At 52.8% G+C, this 17,652-nt stretch overlaps 1 protein-coding gene across 37 annotated transcripts in view; it reads left to right on the forward strand.

Annotated features, from left to right (window-relative positions):
* Positions 1–32: 32 nt before the first annotated feature.
* Positions 33–17,652, forward strand: part of LOC147911259 (ral guanine nucleotide dissociation stimulator-like) — a 56,505-nt gene continuing 38,885 nt past the window's right edge. For 10 of the 37 annotated variants that reach the window (XR_015551265.1, XR_015551264.1, XM_087428212.1 and 7 more), the window contains exons 1-12: positions 33–5,390; positions 6,069–6,159; positions 6,276–6,592; positions 7,359–7,574; positions 7,950–8,053; positions 8,546–8,615; positions 10,143–10,214; positions 10,622–10,696; positions 11,294–11,326; positions 12,019–12,102; positions 12,448–12,563; positions 13,440–13,591. Coding sequence is in view for 21 of the 37 variants with exons in the window: in XM_087428212.1 (XP_087284338.1) it covers positions 5,253–5,390; positions 6,069–6,159; positions 6,276–6,592; positions 7,359–7,574; positions 7,950–8,053; positions 8,546–8,615; positions 10,143–10,214; positions 10,622–10,696; positions 11,294–11,326; positions 12,019–12,102; positions 12,448–12,563; positions 13,440–13,591 (1,468 nt within the window). In the remaining 16 variants the exon portion in view is untranslated. The other 27 variants (XR_015551268.1, XR_015551266.1, XR_015551270.1 and 24 more) reach the window with 19 other exon arrangements.

The raw sequence follows: 17,652 nt of genomic DNA on the forward strand, positions 1-17,652 counted from the left end.
AACAACATTGTCATGGCATAGGAACCAGACATGTTGACCAATGGAAACAGAATTGAGAGCCCAGAAATTAACCCTCACCCATATGACCAAATGATGTTTGACAAGGGCGCGAAGATTATTCAATGGGGAAAAGACAGTCTTTTCAACAACTTGTGCTGGAAAAAGTGGATATCTACATGCAAAAGAATCAACTTGGACCCTTATCTAACACCATATACAAAGCTTAATTCCCAGTGGATCAAAGACCTAAATGTAAGACTATAATAGCCTTAGAAGAAAACATAAGACAAAACTTGACAAAATAGGATTCGGCAATGATTTCATGGATATGACACCCAAGGAGCAGGCAATAAAATAAGAAGATACACATGCTGGACTTCATGAATATTAAAATGTTTTGTGCCTCAAAAGACATTATCAACAGAGTAAAAGCACAGCCCACAGGATGGGAGACCATATTTGCAAACCATGTATCTGACAAGGGCTTACTATCCAGAATAAATAGGGAACTCCTAAACTCAACAATAAAAAACAAACAACCCAAATCAGAAATGAACAAAGTACTTGAATAGACATTTCCTCAAAGAAGATCTGCAAGTGACCGATAAGCATATGAAAAGATGCCCAACATCAGTAATCATTAGGGAAATGCAAAGCAGAAACACAGTGAGAGACCACCTCACATTCATTAGGATGACAGCTATCAAAAAAAGAAGAAAAAGAGTAGAACCAGTGTTGGCCAAGATGTGGAGAAGTTGGAACCTTTGTGCACTGTGGTAGGAATATAAAATATATAGTTGCTGTAAAAATGAGTATAACAATTCCTAAAAAAAATTAAAAATATATAGGATCCAGCAATTCCACTTGTGGGCATATATCCCCTCCCAAAACAGTTGAAAGCATGTTCTCAAAGACATATTTCAGCACCCATGTTCATAGCATCATTATTCACAACAGCTAAAACATGGAAGCCACCCAAGTATTGTAACCGAGGAAGGGCTCGCTGCCCAATGCACCCCTTAAGCCAAACATGGGATACCCACTCTTGTAGAAGGGAAAAAGCTTTATTACGTGGTTGGCCAGCAAGGAGACAGGAGACAAAGGTTAAATCTTTCTCCCCGATGGGCTGTTGAAAAGGGCTTTTTAAGGGCAAAGCAGCAGGTGCAGGAAGGTTGGGGGCAGTCCTAGGCATTTTCTGCAAGCGCAGAAGATTTTCATGTTCTGTCATACATCCCCCATTCAAAAGGCGGTGTCCTTAACATCATCGACAGGGGAGTTCTTGGTCCCCCAGGTCATTCTCCAGTCACTTGTGCACTCGTGGTTTGAGTCTTGCCAGCCATCTTGTGGTCTCATTGGCTCAAACCAGTTGAAACTTGCTTAAGGAGCAAAAACGGAGTTTCTGAAAAACAACTCACGGCCCAAGATTAGATCCTTAGTAAACATCATATGAGACGTGGCTTAAGAAAGGAGTCTCCAGGGGACAGTTGATAAAAATCGGGCTGGGGCCCCATTTTATTTTGGGCTTGCTTTTGGGCCCGGTTATGGTTTCTGTCCAGGGTTGTATGAATAAGCAAAATGTGGAATATACATACAATGGCATATTATTCATCCTTAAAAAAGGAAGGAAATTCTAAGATATGGCACACCGTGGATGAACCTTCATGATATTACTCTAAATGAAATAAGCCAGTCACAAAAATACAACCTTGTGTGATTTCCCTTCTATGAGGTTCCTGAAATCGCTAGATTCAGAGAGACAGAAAGTAGAATGGTGTTTGCCAGGGACTGGGAGGAGGAGGAATGGGGGGTTATTCATGAATGGGTATAGAGTTTCAGTTTTGCAAGATGAGAAGAGTTCTGAAGATGGATCATGGTGATGATTGCACAGCAATATTAATGTCTTCAATACACTTAAAGCATACTTAATGTATTGATGGGGCCTGATGACTTGTCCTGGCCGAGCACATGCTTGTGCTGTTGCACATCTTACCCCTCACTGTACAGCTGGGAAACTGGACCAGAAAGAGGCAGGTACTGGCCCAGACCACAGGAGGTGGTCAGGGTCCCGAAGACTAGAGAGAGCTCCAGCTTCCTTGGCCAAGGCTCCACCCCTTCCCTCAGGTTTCCTTTGGCAATGAGAGGCATTAAGATCCTAGGGGATTGCTGCCCACCCCTCTCCATATGGGGTCATTTTCCCCTCATCATCGCATGTGCACAGGCACACCCACTCTCACTGACTTCTCATGTGGGGACCACGGATGTGCAGTCAAGAAAGAGCCAACACCGGGGAAGTGACAAGAGGCAGGAGGGAGAGAGGTTGCAGGCAGCTCTCCCACAGGGCAGTAACATCCGTTCTCCTAGATACGTGTCCAGGGGCGCAGAGATGGGCAGAGGAATGTGTAAGGTTCCTAGGTTTCTACCTCTTCCAGACCCATCCCTGGCCCAGCCTGGGGAGCACAGGACTGGGGTCCTGCAGTCCACCTCTGTGGGCACCGAGAACTGTGATGAGCCCATCCTCCCCTAGTGTAGGCATTGGGAACAGGAGAGAAGACCTCAGTGAGGGTCCTTCTATATAAAGTGGAGTGCATCCCGCAGGGGACTCCAAGCGTTCCATGTGCTTGCAACATGTCTGTCGGACTGGGTTCTCCGTCGATGACCTACTGTCATCAATGCTGAGAAAATGCTTTCCACCCCCTGGAGATCCTTTAGAACTGAGGAGGCTTGGGGGCTTGGGTGGATGAGAACTGGGGATAAGGAAGAAGATGCTAGAGCACTGGACACCAAGTCCAGGGTCCAGGGAGAAGACCAGTCCTTGTTGGACCGTCGGGGCCCTCATCTGGAGGGAGGGGAGATTCATTGTCCTGGTTGAGGTTGGATGCCTCAGGTGTGAAGAGGACACCTGGTGCAGGACAGCAAGATGGGGGGAAAGGTAGGCTCCCGAGATTGCTCCCACTCCCTCGAAGCCGACAGGTCCTGCTCCTTTACCCCTGGGACCCTGGAGAGCCTCTGCCTTGAGGACACCTGAAGAAAAGTTCCTTTCTGTTTGGTGGAGTTTTGGCAAGGGCTGCAGTGCTAGTGCTGGCCACCAGGGGGCGGGCAGCCTCTTGTGTCAGTGGTTGCCAGTGAGTTTTTGTTTTTATGTTTTTTCAGGTCTACTGAGACATACTTGATATACAGCACTGTGCAAGGTAACACTGCTGTGTGGTATATTTGAAAGTTGCCAAGAGAGTAGATCCTAAAACTTCTCATCACCAGGAAAAAAGCTTTTATTTCTGTTTCGTGATGGATGTTAACTAACCTTATTTTGGTAACCATTACATAATATATATATATCAAGTCATTCTGCTGTAAACCTGGAATTTACACAGTGTCCGCTGAACTTTTCTTGAGCACCTGGAGCAGCGAAGAGTCAAGCAGAGGTCTTTCTGGCTGTCCCCCTGCCTCAGAAACAACTTGTATCTCCTCTTACTAGTGTTCATCTCCACAATCAAAGTTGGTCATAAGCAGGGGGAGGGGTGCAAGAGCTTCCCATGTACTCATTCAGCAGCTGTGCACTGAGCACTCACCCTGTGCCGGGTGCCCTGGTGGGCCGAAGTGCAGGATGAAAATGACCAAGTGGTCCCTGCCCGCCAGGAGCTCACAATCTAGAGGGGAAAGGGACAAAATCAAAGACATGAGAAAGAAAAGAGCAAGTGCTGTAGAGAAACACAGCAGGGGGTTGTGAGGGAGGGCTGGGGGTCACTGGTAGGAGGGTCTGAAAGGCCTCACTGGGGTGACATTTGCTGGGACCAGAATGACAGGGGGGAGCCAGTCCTGCACGAACCTGGTAGCAGTGTGTCAGGGAGAAGGTGCGACTGATGCAGAGTCTTGCAGGCAAGAGTGAGTTTGGCCAGAAGAGGTTAGAAAGGTGGCCAGTGTGGCTGGAGGGACCCTGGGAGGAGAGAACAGGAGCTGGGGTGGAAGGTAGGGCCAGGGCCTGGTGGGCTGTGTCAGTTACCTTTCCCTCTCTGACGTCATTGCCCCTAATGTTGCATTTCAAAACTACAAATGTTGACTATCTCACAATTTGTGTGGATCAGCAATCAGGCACGTTTTAGCTGGGCGCCTCTGCCTCAATGAGTTTAACAGGTTGGGGCTGTGGCCTCAACTGAGGCTCGCCGGGGGAAGGACTGGCCCCCAAGTTCACTCTCAGCCTTCAGGGTTCAGTTTGGACTGAGAGCCTGAGTTCCCTTCTGTCTGTTGGCCTGGGCACTCCCTTGCTTCTCTCCTCAATGTGCCTCCACATTGGGCAGCCCCAAAACACCAGTATTTGATTCCTCAGTTCCAGGGATTCAACAGAGTGAGAGAGAGACATGGAGTAAGAGGAAGTGAGAGACTTTTTTAGTTAAAATCTAGACAAGACATCCCGTCACTTTGGCTGTTATTATGTTCAGAAGCCAGTTACTAACCACTTAGTGGTTCCACGGGGAGGTGTATAACATGGGTGGGGCTTACTGGGTACCACTGTGGAGGCTGTCCACCTCATAGGCCAAGATGAGGCTCTTGGGTCTGATTCTACATAAAGCAGCAAACAATTGAATGGTTTTATGCCACAGTATGGCAATATCTGAATTTCCATTAGTTTCAACCCCCTCATGATGCTGACCTGAAAATGAGGGCAAGTTGGATGTGACTGTCCCAATATCACATTCCTGGAACCCAGGCCTGTTTTGAGTGGTGTTCTGTGCTGCGTGTCACCCCTCATTATTATTCTTCCATCTCTAAGTTTGGGCCTTAGGTACATGTGACACCAGCCCACAGGGGTAATAGATATTATCTCATATACACTGGGTGACGTCCCTAGGAAGTAGATTCTAGCCTGATCCCCATGGTACAGGTTTGGAGACTGGGGAGGACCTGAGAGGCACAGTGACTTTCCCAGGATGCAGAACTGGTAAGAAAAAGGAGGTCTGCATTCATCTCTGTCTCCTCAAAGCTAGGACCCTAGTGAGGTTTCCAGGGAGCTGTGGCTAGGGCTGTGTGGGCTCCTTGTGTACAGTTCAGGAGATGACATGGGGGAGGAGGGTGAGCAGCCCGGGGGCAGGGAGCAGCTCTGGGCAAGTCTGATTGAGGGAAGGGGCCCAGGTAATGGAATCTTGAAAAATGACCTCACTTCTTTGGTCATAGACCTCAACAGATCTTAGAACTCTGGTAACCAGGCACCCACAGACCCCGATCCAGCTCACTTGACTGGCGACGGTCAACAGACAAAGATGTTTAGTTGTTGTGTCCCGATTTTTGGAAGATCTGGGCTCAGAAAAGCCCAGAAAGAGAATCTTTTTCGTCGTTGCCGACGTTGGCTCAGCCCTCATCCCCGATGCCTCTGGGCATCTGGCAGGAGGCAGCGAAAGGTAACAACGGGACAGCCCAGGAAAGGCTGGTGCAGGCCAGGACACAACTGTGATCCCACCTGATCAGCCCCACACTCCTTGCCCCTCTTCGTGTGTGTGTGTGTGTGTGTGTGTGTGTGTGCATGTGTCTGTGTGGAGGGGGGAAGGCAGGGCATGAGGGGTGGGTCATTCCTAGGCAGGAGCTGGTAGTTAGGTGTCGGAAGCCTGGTGGGTCTGTCATGTTCATACAGGGTCATGGCTGGCAGCGTGAGAAGGTGAGCTCCTCTACTCATATGTTACCGAGCCCTAGAGGTTTCATCTCTTTCCCTCCCTGACCACAGTTCTTTGCAGGGATGCCCCTCTGTGCCTGAACTGAGGAGCAGACTTTCTCTTGGGGGTCGGCCCCAGTGGCAGTGTGCAGCCAGCCCCTGATTTCTTCTGGCCCAGCTCCCAGGCAGTCTCTGCAGAACTCCACTCAGGAGGTCGTCGAGGAGCTGCCCAATGGTTTTGACTCCACCAACTCACTAGACAAGGGGCAGGTGCACGAGGCCACCCGCACCATCCAGTGCTGCTCTGAGATGAGAGCAGGAGCAGAGGGTCTCCACACTCAGGACCTTGAGATGCCGGGCTGGGACCAGAACTAGGGCGGGACCAGACTGGGGCTGTCCCTTTTTCAAGCTAAAGGGGATGTACATGCAGGTCACCTTGCCTGGTTCGGAGCTGAGCTGCCGTGACCCTCTTTCCCTTGCCCGGTGTGAGCTTCTGGAGGCCACTGAGGCAGAGCCAGAGGGTAAGGCGGCCTGCAGGCTGGGTATTCCCGGAAGGGAAGTGGGATCTTCCCTGTGTTTAGAAGGACACATGGAAAGTCAGCTATGTGGGTGAACCTTTCCCTTTATCCCGCTGCAGCGCCAGCTGCAGAGCTCCAGCCGGCAGCAGAAGCAGGGCAGTGGACAGTGGTGGAGGTAGAGCTGGCTCCAGCTCCGTCAATACCATCCCCTCTAGCGCTGGAGCCAGCGTCCCCTCCCTCAGCAGTGTTGGAGCAGGAGCAAGGGCCCACGTCGGCTCCAGCAGGAGTGGGAGCTGCTGAGCTGGAGTCACCTGGACCATCACTTCTAGTGGGAAGTCCATCTCCACCTGTGGCCATTAAGGAGGGTGAGAAGAAGCCTAACCTCACGGCCTTCCCTCCTAAGCTGGTGGCGGAGCAGTTGACCGTGATGGATGCGGTGAGCAGCTGGGCTCTCAGGGTGGAGGGGCAGGCCTTCCCTCTGCCATCAGTGCCCCAGACCTGATCCGGACTCCTATGACCTGGGCCCAAATCCTGGCGCTCCCCCTTACCAACCGTACGACCTGGGCAACTTTCTGAACCCCCAAGGCTTTGCTGTCCACCTGCAGAGCGTAGAGGTGGACACTAACAGGACCTGCTGCACAGAGTGGCTGTGCCGGCTCCATGAGGTAGAAGAGACGGAAAGCTGCGCGGGGCCTGGCCCATCAGTGGGGGAGGGGAACTCACTGTGTGCAGCCAGGTCCCTGGTGGCCCAACCGGCTGCTCAGGAGGCTCAACAGCCTCAGCATTTATTAGAGACCTGATGTGTACTTCACTACAAGGGAGACAGACAGGGCCTGTGGTTGTAGCTGCCGCAGGGGAATGTGCATCAGAATCGGAGTGGGACCAGAGGGGGCATCAGGGTGGTGGAAGATGCCCCCTTGGGATGAGCCTAGTTGAGCCACCGTCTGGAGCTTGGGGTTAGCCAGAACGGGCTGGGTGCAAATGCCCCCTCCCTTCCCTGCCAGTATTGGGTCCTGGGTCCTCGTGTGCTGGGTGCCCGCAGTGGACAGAGAAGAAAACCCAGGGACTCTCACAAGGCTCAGACCACATCCTGAGCTTCCTGAGCTCCAGCTCTAAACCGTGACCCCTGTGCGGCACTTTGGGGGCTGTAGACATGGAGCTGGGGTGTGGCAGGGCTGGGTGACACTCCCCCTGTTCCCCAGGAGCTCTTCCGGAAGGTGGTGCCCTCTCAGTGCCTGGGCTCCACCTGGGGCAAGAGGAACAAGCCTGGCAATGAGCACCTGGCACCCACCGTCCAGGCCACCGTCGACCACTTCAGAAGGGTGGTCAGCCTCGTCGTCACCACCTGCCTCGGGGACCCGAGCATGACGGCCCAGGACAGGGCGAGGGTGGTGGAGCACTGGATCCAGGTGGCCCAGGTGTGCTGCGGGAGGCCCAGTGGAGCCCCTCTCTGGAGCCTTGGGAACCGCCTCTGCACCTTTATCAGCTCCCAGGATTGCAGTGTGTGGTCTAAGCCCCTGCACAGTCCCTAGGCCCTTCCTGCCAGGGGCCCGCTGACCTTGACTCCAGGTCCCAGTGGGAGGATGCTCACTTCCTCCCTGGCTCCTTCCCTGGGTTGAGCTAAAATCCTCCTCCCTGTGAAGTGTTACTCTCTGGGTCCTAAATGTGCCCTTCTGGGGCTCCCTGAGCATCTGTCTCATCCAGGAGGGGAGATTTAAATAGAAGGGGACTGAAGCTAGAGCAAGCGTGTCTCTAGCGCCCCATCTCACAGCTCATTCTCTTCCCTTCCCCAGGAGTGCGAGATCCTGAAGAACTTCTCCTCGCTCCGCGCTGTCATCTCTGCTCTGCAGAAAACCTCCATAAGCCACCTGAAGAACACGTGGGCGGATGTTTCCCGGTGGGTAGGCCCTCTCCATAGGAGGATCAGGGTGGATGGGGGATGTCTCGTATGTCTGCCATTGCCCCCTCAGTCATGTGGGAACTCCTGGGAGGCAGCAAATGCTGGGGACAGGGCGTGGGCCTCGGTGGGGGGTCTCTAAGCCTCCCTGGGTCCTTAGTGCACCAGTTCTGCTTCAGGACTCAGTTTCCCTAAATGCCAGGGTTGAGCCACATTGGAGATTTTCAAGTGTTTATGGCAACAGAACTCTACGCCCAGTTGAAACTCAAAGTGGTCAAAACAGAGGTGCTCTGTAGAGCTGGGGAATGGAGACCCCAGTGACCAACAGGAGAGCCCCCGCCCAGTCCCACGAGACCTTAGCGCTCAGAGGAGCCCAGTGAGAACACTCCTCCAGGCAGGTTGCATCTCTTGGGTTTGCAAAGAAAAGGGATTTGCACTCAGACCCCTCACATTATCCCCCAATTTATCCTTCCTTCTTTCCACTCCCCTCAGGGAGAGCTCAGAAAAACTTAAGGAGCTCTATAGCCATGACAAGTCCTTGAGAAGAGAATTGATGACCAAGGTAGAGTGGAGGCTGTGGGTCTGGAAAGAGAGGAGGGGCGAGGGGGAAATGGGGACTGGGCAGGCTGTGGTTTTGATAGTTTCTCACTTGAACGTTCTCTGAAACATTCCCGTCTGTCTTGTCCAGATTAACAAGCAGAGGGATCTGTTTGGTCTACGGGCGGGTGGGGTGCCGTTTGTGGGCACGAGGCCCTGGTCCTGGGACTCGGTGGTGTTGGCTGGGCTGTTCCAGGAGGAGTTGCCGAGCTGGCACCATCAACAGGTCTCTGGCTTCCAAGCACGTCCATCCTGCTGGATGTAGCTTCTTCCAGGCTGTTGGGTGGTTGGGTGGGTTTATCCCTCAGCCTAAACCTGTCCTCAGGAAGCGAGGCCCCTGCCGCTCCTTCTATCTTCACCATGTCTCCAAGGGGAGGGCACCCTGCCTGCCCCAGGTTCGGGCATGGCAGGGGATTCCCGTGGCCCAGGTGGACAAACAGGCTGCTCAGCCTTGGTTCTGAACGTCTGGACCAGAGACAGATGTGTGTGCATTCTGGGACCCCCCCGGAACCCCTAGAGCAGTCACTGGAGCCAACCACAGGAGTCTCACCTGAGTGCCCGGTTGGCAATGACATATGCCCCAGGTGGCTTATGTGAAGCGTCTAGGCAACTGACGGATTCTTAGTGGATCTTTCTGAAAGGACATTGGGAGCTTCATGTAAACGAGGAAGCAAAGAGTCCTGTCACCCCCTTCCCTGTTGATCGGAGGTGGCACCTTGGGGGTCCAGTTCCTGAGTGGATAAAGAAAGAGTTCATTGCAGGGGAATGTCCTGAGGGGTTCCTTGGGGAGGAGTAGGATTTGGCACGGCCTCTGTCCCAGCCTGGGGGCCAGACACTCCATGGGACTGGGGCAGGCAAGAGCCACTCAACCGGACTCCCAAGACACCTCGTCTTCTCCATCCACAGCTCGGCCCAGGACCACGCTTTGAGAGCTCAGGGGACAGTACTGTGGTCAGTGGTGGGGCGGGGGTTAGGTGAGGACGATGGAACAGGGCCTCTGGCTGGGAGGGGCAAGCGGCCTCTCCTCTGTGGGCCCCTGAGCAACTCACTGCCCCTGTTTGGGCCTCTGCCTCCTCATCACGGAAGTGGAGGGATGGTGATTGTGTGGTGCAGGCCTCATACGGTGGTGATGAGATAAGAGGGAGGAAAGGAATGTGGGAGCTTTCTGCCTGCTCCACACGGAGGGGTGAGGGCAAGGACAACGATGACAGTCATATGTCACTGAGTCCTCAGGAGAACCTCTGAGGTAGCTGGAGTTCTCACACTTTCCAGATGAGGGAACAGGCTCGGGGAGGCCAGGCCACAGGCCCAAGCTCACACCTAGAGTGTGAGTTGGAGCTGGGTTTGTTCTAGAATCACAAGACCTTGGAGGATGGAGTAGCATTGGTACCAGTTGACTCGAGTCAGATGTCCAGGGTCGGAGGCCAGTGGTGCTGGAGAGAAATGGGGTGAGGGGATTATGGCCCGCTGACACTGTCCTCGACCCTGGCAGGAGGGGCCCTCCACGTTTGCCCCCCCGGAGATCATCCCCCAGAGAGTGCAGGAAAAGCAGCAGCAGCAGCAGGTGAGTGTGCCTGTGGGGGAGGGGCTCTGCCTTGCCAGCTGGAGGCCTCAAATCAAGAGAGGAGGGCCCTTCCTCCTGGTGCCACAGTGTCTGAATCCCCCAGTAGAAGTGACCAGGAGGGGGGCCTGGAAGAGCTGGTGCAGGATGGGTTGTTGTGGGGAGGGCCAGGACCGCATACCCTGTGATTTGCCAGAAGCCAGCCCTGGGAGGTGAGGAGGAGGAGTGTGGGTGTTCTTGCGGTGTGAAGGGAGGAGGAATTGAGGGGAGGCTGCTAAGGGTCCTAGGCTGCTCCCCGTGGGAACCCTGGGGTGGGCCAGGAGGCTGAGGGTGAGGACTTTTCAGGGGAGGCTCTGCACGGGGACGACTTGAGAGCAAGGGCTCATCTCACCCGAACCCCCATGTGACAGGGTGTCGTCCCCTATCTTGGCACTTTCCTCGGTGACCTGCTGATGCTGCACCTGGCGATGGGTGATTATCTCGAGGTGGGTGAACGTGGGGACCAGGCAGGGAGGACCAGGATCCTGAGCCTGGGGATGCAGGAGCCCCCGAACTGAGCTCTGAGCTCTCAGCACTTGGCACATCTCTCATGAGAGCCTTGCAGCTGCCCCTGGGAGCTGGGGCAGCAGGCCCATCTTAGGGATGAGTGAACACAGGCTCCGCCTGAGACACCCATTCTGGTTCCCCAGGCTGGGGAAGCTCAGAGCTGCCTGGTGGCACAGCTGCGTGAGGTTTTATCTGAGCTGGACTCAGCCTCTCCATCCCATGCTGCCCATGGGGGAGAGAGATGTCGGGTCCCCCCAAGTCAGGCAGCACGTAAGTGGCTGAGCAGTCCCCTCTGCCTGAGGCCTCAGCCTCCATGTCTGTCATCAGAGAGGGTTGTGCTGCCAGGTCCCTCAGCCTCACCCCCCTGTCCTCCTCCTCTGGAGCCCAGAGCCCAGCCTAGGCCCAAGTCCTGTTTTCTCTGCATGCCCGGCCCCCTCTGGGGACCTGGCAGTCGTGCACCATGAGAAGGGGTGGGCATAGAGGGCTAGTCAGGCTAGGGGGCTCTGTCTGATGGACTCTGGCTGTCTGCCTTCCAGGGGAATGAGATCAACCTTCAGAAAAGGACTGAGGTGAGCAGCTGTGGCACTCCCTGCAGGGGAGGGGAAGGAGGTGGAAATCAGAGAGCCTCTGGGCAGAACAGTCCCTGGCTCCACCCCCCTGTATCTTAGATTGAGAGGAAGAGTTTGATAACAGAGAAGAGGGAGATCCATCCAATTAGCGGGTGGGTTGAGGGGAGGATGGCATCAAGGAAAACTTCCTGGAGGAGGGGCTGATTATTCCCCTTCTGAGAACAGGTAGAGCCTGGATGGAACTGGAGGGAAGGAGGGTTCCCAGGACTGGTCCCCTGCCCCACTTCTCACCCCCGACAAGGCCGCTGCAGCATCCCCCACCCAGGCCCTGTCTGCATCCTCTCCTTCCCTCTGGCCCCAGGAATATCGAGTCATGAGGGAGATCCTGCTGCTCCAGGTGGCTGCAAAGAATTACAACCTAGAGCCCGAGGAGCGATTTGGGGCCTGGTTCCAGGACATGGAGCTGCTCAATGAGAATGATAGGTGAGGCCGGGCAGGAGTTGGCTGAGGGCAGAGGTGGACCCTCCCTGTTGGCCAGTCCAGAGAGCCTGTCTCCGTGGCCCCCTGGTCAGCCCCAGGCCTTATCGTGTTGCGACCTCTGGGACACCCAGACTCCAGCTGCTGGGCAGGCAGTGGGGGGGCACCTGAGGTGTGGCTCCTGGTAGGCTCACAGGTGCTTCTGTGTCCTGTAGCTACAGCCTGTCCTGCCAGCTAGGGCCCCAGGCCTAGTTGGCCAGCAGAATACTCAAGGCCAAGAAGAACCGGCCATCATCAAGGTCAGGGGTGAGTGAGTGTCTGGGCCGGGGTGACTGACTCCTAGGGGTTCAGTAAAGCTTCGGGCTAAGCGTGGCCTTGGGGAGTCGGACAGCTGGCACTGAGATCCCAGCTCCACTACTGAGCAGTCCTGTGACTGGGGTGACTCTCTCCAGCTTCCTGAGACTCTGTTTCCTCCTTTGTAAAATAGGTGATACTAAATGATCGCTCATGTGACAAGGACAAATGGGGTACTGGTGGCTGACAGCACTGAGCACAGGGACTGGAGCACCCAGTGCAGTGGGGACAGGGTGTGGCGCCATGGTTCTGAGGGAGGCCCCCCAAGATAACCCGACTCTTCTACTCAGCCCCCAGGCCCCAACACCGAGCCCCATAGCAGTGGCCAATCACAGCCGCATCCTCAGCAGCGGGGACACAGCTGGGACGCTTGTGATGCACCGGGCCGGCTCCTCCCACCTGATGGGTAGGGGAGCATTGCAAGCTGATTCCTGGGGCCCCGTGAAGCCCAAGAGAGTGGGGACGACCCCACCCCAGCTCCCTGACATGTCTACCCCAGCATCTAGTCACCCATTGGGGAGGGACAGTAGTTATGTGTTGTAAATAATAAATGCCATATTTGAATATTATATTAAAGTCCTGTTCCCTTTACAGCCTGGGAGTTGTGGTGTGGTTCTGTCGCTTTCTGTAGGCATGTAAGGGAGACATAGAATCTCACATTTCTCCTTGAATCAAGAACTCTTCTGGGTCATCAGCTTATTGTATGTAGGAGAAGGGAGAAGGGCCAGCCCCTTCCCTGGCCAGTGGGGACACTCCCAAGTCCCCCTAAGTCAGAGGACAAGTTCATTTCAGTATCATTCAGCTGCTCCAGGAGCAGACACGGCCCGCTGCCCATTCTCTTGGGATTTAAAGGTTGAAGGTACTTTCACAGGCAGAGCAACAACCACTGAAATGTGGGTGTCTTTAAAACAGCACTACCCAGGACCATGTCGTGCCACAGGCAGGGGCTGCCTTTCTACATTCTGGAGGAAGAGGGAATAGTTTCTGCTTCTCTTGTGGAGGTTTCTTTTGATCACATTTTAGGAACTTGTAGTTTTCCAGTTCAACCTCTGAAATTGCATCAGCTGTTAAGTGGGGAAAACGATGTAAAAATGTCAAAACTTTCACAGCTAGAGGACAAGGCCCGAGGAAGGTCACTTGTAAATGGTCTAAAGGCAGGCAGGACTTTCCCTCCTCAGGCCCCTCTAGGGGCTCCGTGTTCACCCCTGACCTAGATTTGAATCCTCCTGGGATCCTTGTCCAGGTCTCTGACTTCCTTTTCCTGCTTGCTTTCTATCCACAGGCGAAGATTTGTGATGCAGCTTTTAAGGCTACATCTGGGCCTCCTTCCATCATGTCTGTGCTGCCTACACACTAGGCTCTCCAGCATCCCTGCACGTACTTATGTAATGCTGTTTCAGGAGGAAATGTCCTGGAGGCCCCAGCCTCTGTCAGGTACATTGTGGCCACTCTTCCCTGAGGGAGTTGATCTGGTGGATCAGGGACGGGTTTTCATTTCCCAGGCTATGGGTCCCTCTATTTGGCCACAGAAAACCACCACCCTCTCCGTTGCATGCCAAGGTGACTTCTGGGTTTGTGTAGTTCTGAAGTCCATGGTCTCTGACATTCGCCAGTTTACACACTCAGTCATGATATTACTGACATGTCCTAAAGGGCTAGATGGGCCTGAACCCATAGATTTTGTAGCCCCTTGGGATGGCTGTGTTATTTTCCACAGCCTTGTGCTGTGGTTATGTGTCATGGGGGCTGTGAACTTTTCCTGTTGGGAGCTTTGAAAGATGAGGCATGAGAGGGGAGGGTGTAGGCAGGTCCATTGAGGGAATGCCACCACACTGATGATCCATGGCCATGAATGGACACAGTCTTACCAATCAAAATACTGAAGTGCTTCCCATCTGGTGGTGAACAGACACTGCTCTGAGCTCACCCTGAGAACCCACCCCATGACCAGGAACTAAAGGGTTCCCACGTGGCTTTTTGAACATCACGTCTGGAAACACCCTGTAAGACAAGGCCCAGATGAATTGCTTGGCAGTTCTGAGCTATCCTCCTCCATCAGAAGGCTGCAAGTGTCCTTCAGACACACAGCAGGCTGGACTCTGCCAGGGAGGCCTTTACAGTGCAAGCTGGTGTTGAGCATACATCCTGGTTCCCAGCAGCCCAGGCCCTTCCTGACATGGCACAGCCATCCAGGAAAGTGATTTGCTAAAGGAAAGATAGGGAAGACTATACTTTACCTCCAAATAGAAAGAGAAGCGCCAGCTCCCATGTCTAATCAGGACGAGGAGGTAGTCAAGGGTGCCCGCAGCAGGGTTTCTACTGCAGGACTATGAGGCTCCTGAGAACTGATCCTGCGTGTAGCAACATTTAATAACCCTTGTGCCCAATGATATAGCAGAAGGGCGACAATTTATTGCACCTTTGGGCATCCATTTGTCAAAAGTGCACTTACAGTCATCCATAAGAGAATCACGTTTGCACAACGGTACATATCACTCAATCTTTTACTGCTTTTTTAAACTTATGTAAATTTAACTAGTGTACAAAATACACAAAAGTACTCAAACTTATTCATACCTGAATAAGGAAGAAATATAACAATCACTCCATGTTTTTGCAGGTAGTCACCCTTTCATAGCTGGTATTTATAACTACCTTCTTCCATTACCCACTTCATATTCCCTTTGCCTCAGCAAGCACCTCAGCTGGTTGTGGTTCTTTGCAAACCCTTTTCAATTTCAGTGGTAGAACCTGACCTTCATTCCTGAAGGGTCACAGCCATTCGTAGTCCTGCCTGGACTGGTTTCTTGTAGTTTTCCATTGACGTTAATCACAGGGCACGTGATACTAAGAAAACCCTAAGGAATCTCCTGTATTCCTTACCTCCATTGTGGAACAGCAGTCCAGTTTCCTCTTGGTAATCAGGATCAATCACCCCGGCCTGCATGGAAACTCTCTTCCTTTTGCCTGTAGAGTCAGAGGCAAGAGGAGCCGTAAGGGGCTGGGTGGCAGTCTTAATTTCCAGTCCAATGAAATCAATGTGTTTTCTCCCTTGGGAATGAAGATCCCTAAACCAGTAGAGCTAAGGTCACATGAACATGAAAAAAAATTATGCTAGTGGATCATGAGGGGTAACAGTGGTAGTAGTGAACGGTGCCCCTCGCATTTCCACCCTTGATTGCTGGACTTGTGAATCCCGGCTATGGGAAATCAGTGCTATATAATGGAAGCTGATTTAGAGCATAAGCAGCTTCCTGGGGAACACCGCCCCAAACCTGCAAGGTATTGCCACCTAGGTAGTAGTACTGTAACTCCGTCTTCACACGCCTATTCTTCTCTCAAGTCAGCAGCTTCAGATGGTGGGGAACAGGAAAAGACCAGTGAATTCCATGAGCATGGGTCCATTGCTGCACTTCATTTATGGGCAGTGAGTTCCTTAATCAGAAGCCATGCTGAGTGGAATACCATGGTGGTGGATAAGGCATTCTGTGAGTCTACAGATGGTAGTTAACAGGAACGTTGTGTGAAGGGAAGGCAAATCTGTATCCAGCGTAGGTGTCTAACACACTAAGAGCAAAACACTGCCCCTTCCATGGTAGAAGAGGTGCATTGTAATCACCTGCCAGCTGGTTGCTTCCTGATCACCCTGGGGAATAGTGCCCTATCAGGGACCCTGTTTTGGTCTAGGCTCCTGGCAGATTTGGCACTCAGCAGTGGCTGTGGACAGATCAGCCTCGATGAGTGGAAGTCCACGATGCTAAACCCATGCATAACCCCCATTCCTGCCTCTCAGCCACTTTGTTCACGGCCCCCTTGGGCCCCAACAGGAGTGGCTGGGAAGAGAAGCTGGGCAGCACCCACACAACAGGTCATCTTGTCCACTTGACTATCAGAATCCTCCTCTGCTGAGGTCACCCTTTGGTGCGCATTCTTATAGGAAACAAAGAAATTCACCTTTTTTGCCCATTCAGAGAAGTATAGGCACATGCCTCTTCTCCACACCTCCTTGCCACCAATGTTCCTATCACATTCCTTCCAAGCTCTTGACCAGCCAGCCAAATCGTGCCTCTGTGAACTGAAATTGACTCGTTATCTCTGGCCATTTCTCCCTCCAAGCAAAATAAACCACCAGGTGCATTGCTTAAGTCTGGGCCCCCTGGGAGGATTGTAGCTTGTCACTTTCTTTCAGGGATGTCCCACACAGACACTGTAATGCTTCAGCTGTCCACTTTTGGGTGGCGCCTGCCTATCACATAGAACCATATATAAAGCAGACCTGAGTCTTCTCTTCCTCAGTCAACTTATTGTAGGTATTCTCCGTGAGGCCATAGATGTGGTCTGGGAGAGTGAAGGGAATGTGTCAGGGCTGGGGGTCACGGACATTGGGTACACACACTCATGTGACTTGATTGTGCCTGAGGGCCTGCTCCAGCCTGACCTCGTAGACACCACTTCATGGGACGGTGGGGTGCCGCCTGCACCTGCCCCAGGGCCTTCTTTGCTCTGGGCCCTGTTCAAAACTAGCAGCTTTTTGGATCATGCGGTAAAAGAGCCGGAGTTGCCCACCAAAATAAGGAATATGTTGCCTCCAGAATACAAAAAGGCGCACTAGGCAGTATGCCTCTTTTTCACTTGTAGGAAGGGCCAGATGCCGCAACTTATCTTTAACCCTAAAAGTGACACCTCAAAATGCCTGACACCACTAGACTCGCAGACGTGTCACAGAGGCGAGAGGCCCCTGATTCATTTCATTTATTTCCCACCTTCTGACATGCAAGTGTCTTCCAATAAAACAGCTGCTACTTTTGCTGACTAGGTTGAATGAGCATGATGTCAAAAATGTCACGGAACAGGGGCTGGCCTGGTGGTGGGTGGTTAAGTTCACGCACTCCACTTTGCTGGCCTGGGGTTTGCGGGTTCGGATCCCGGGTGTGGACCTACGCACTGGTCATCAAGCCATGCTGTGATGGCATCCCACATATAAAATAGAGGAAGATGAGCGCAGATGTTAGCTCAGGGCCAATCTTCCTCACCAAAAAAGCTCCCAAAAAACAGAAAAGTAACGGAACAGTGTTATGCCTCATGGAAGAGAAAGGTGATCAAGGTCCCTGTAGACTAAGTTATGACATAGAGCTTGAGAGCTGCTACACCCTGAGGTGGGACATTGAAGGTTTATTGCTGGCCTTGACAGGCCAAAGCAAACTATTTCTAGTGTCTTTCCTAACAGATAAAGAAAATACCATTTACCAGATCAAAAGCTGCATACGAGGTATCAGGACTCAAGTAATGAAACTATATGTGGGAAAGCAGCTGTAGTTGTAGTCACCATCTGGTTAAGTTTATGACAATCCTCCATCCTTCTCCAAGATCCATCTGTTTTATACACAGGCCATGAGATGACCTGAATGCAGATATAGTGGGATTCATCACCTCTGCGTCCTTCAGTCCTCGGTGGTGGTCCTAATCTCTGCAGCCCCTCCAGGAATGCGGTATTT

Source organism: Ceratotherium simum, unplaced genomic scaffold (assembly GCF_057802395.1).
Source record: "Ceratotherium simum simum isolate JZ-2026a unplaced genomic scaffold, ASM5780239v1 HiC_scaffold_44, whole genome shotgun sequence".
In the NCBI taxonomy this organism is placed as follows: domain Eukaryota; kingdom Metazoa; phylum Chordata; class Mammalia; order Perissodactyla; family Rhinocerotidae; genus Ceratotherium; species Ceratotherium simum.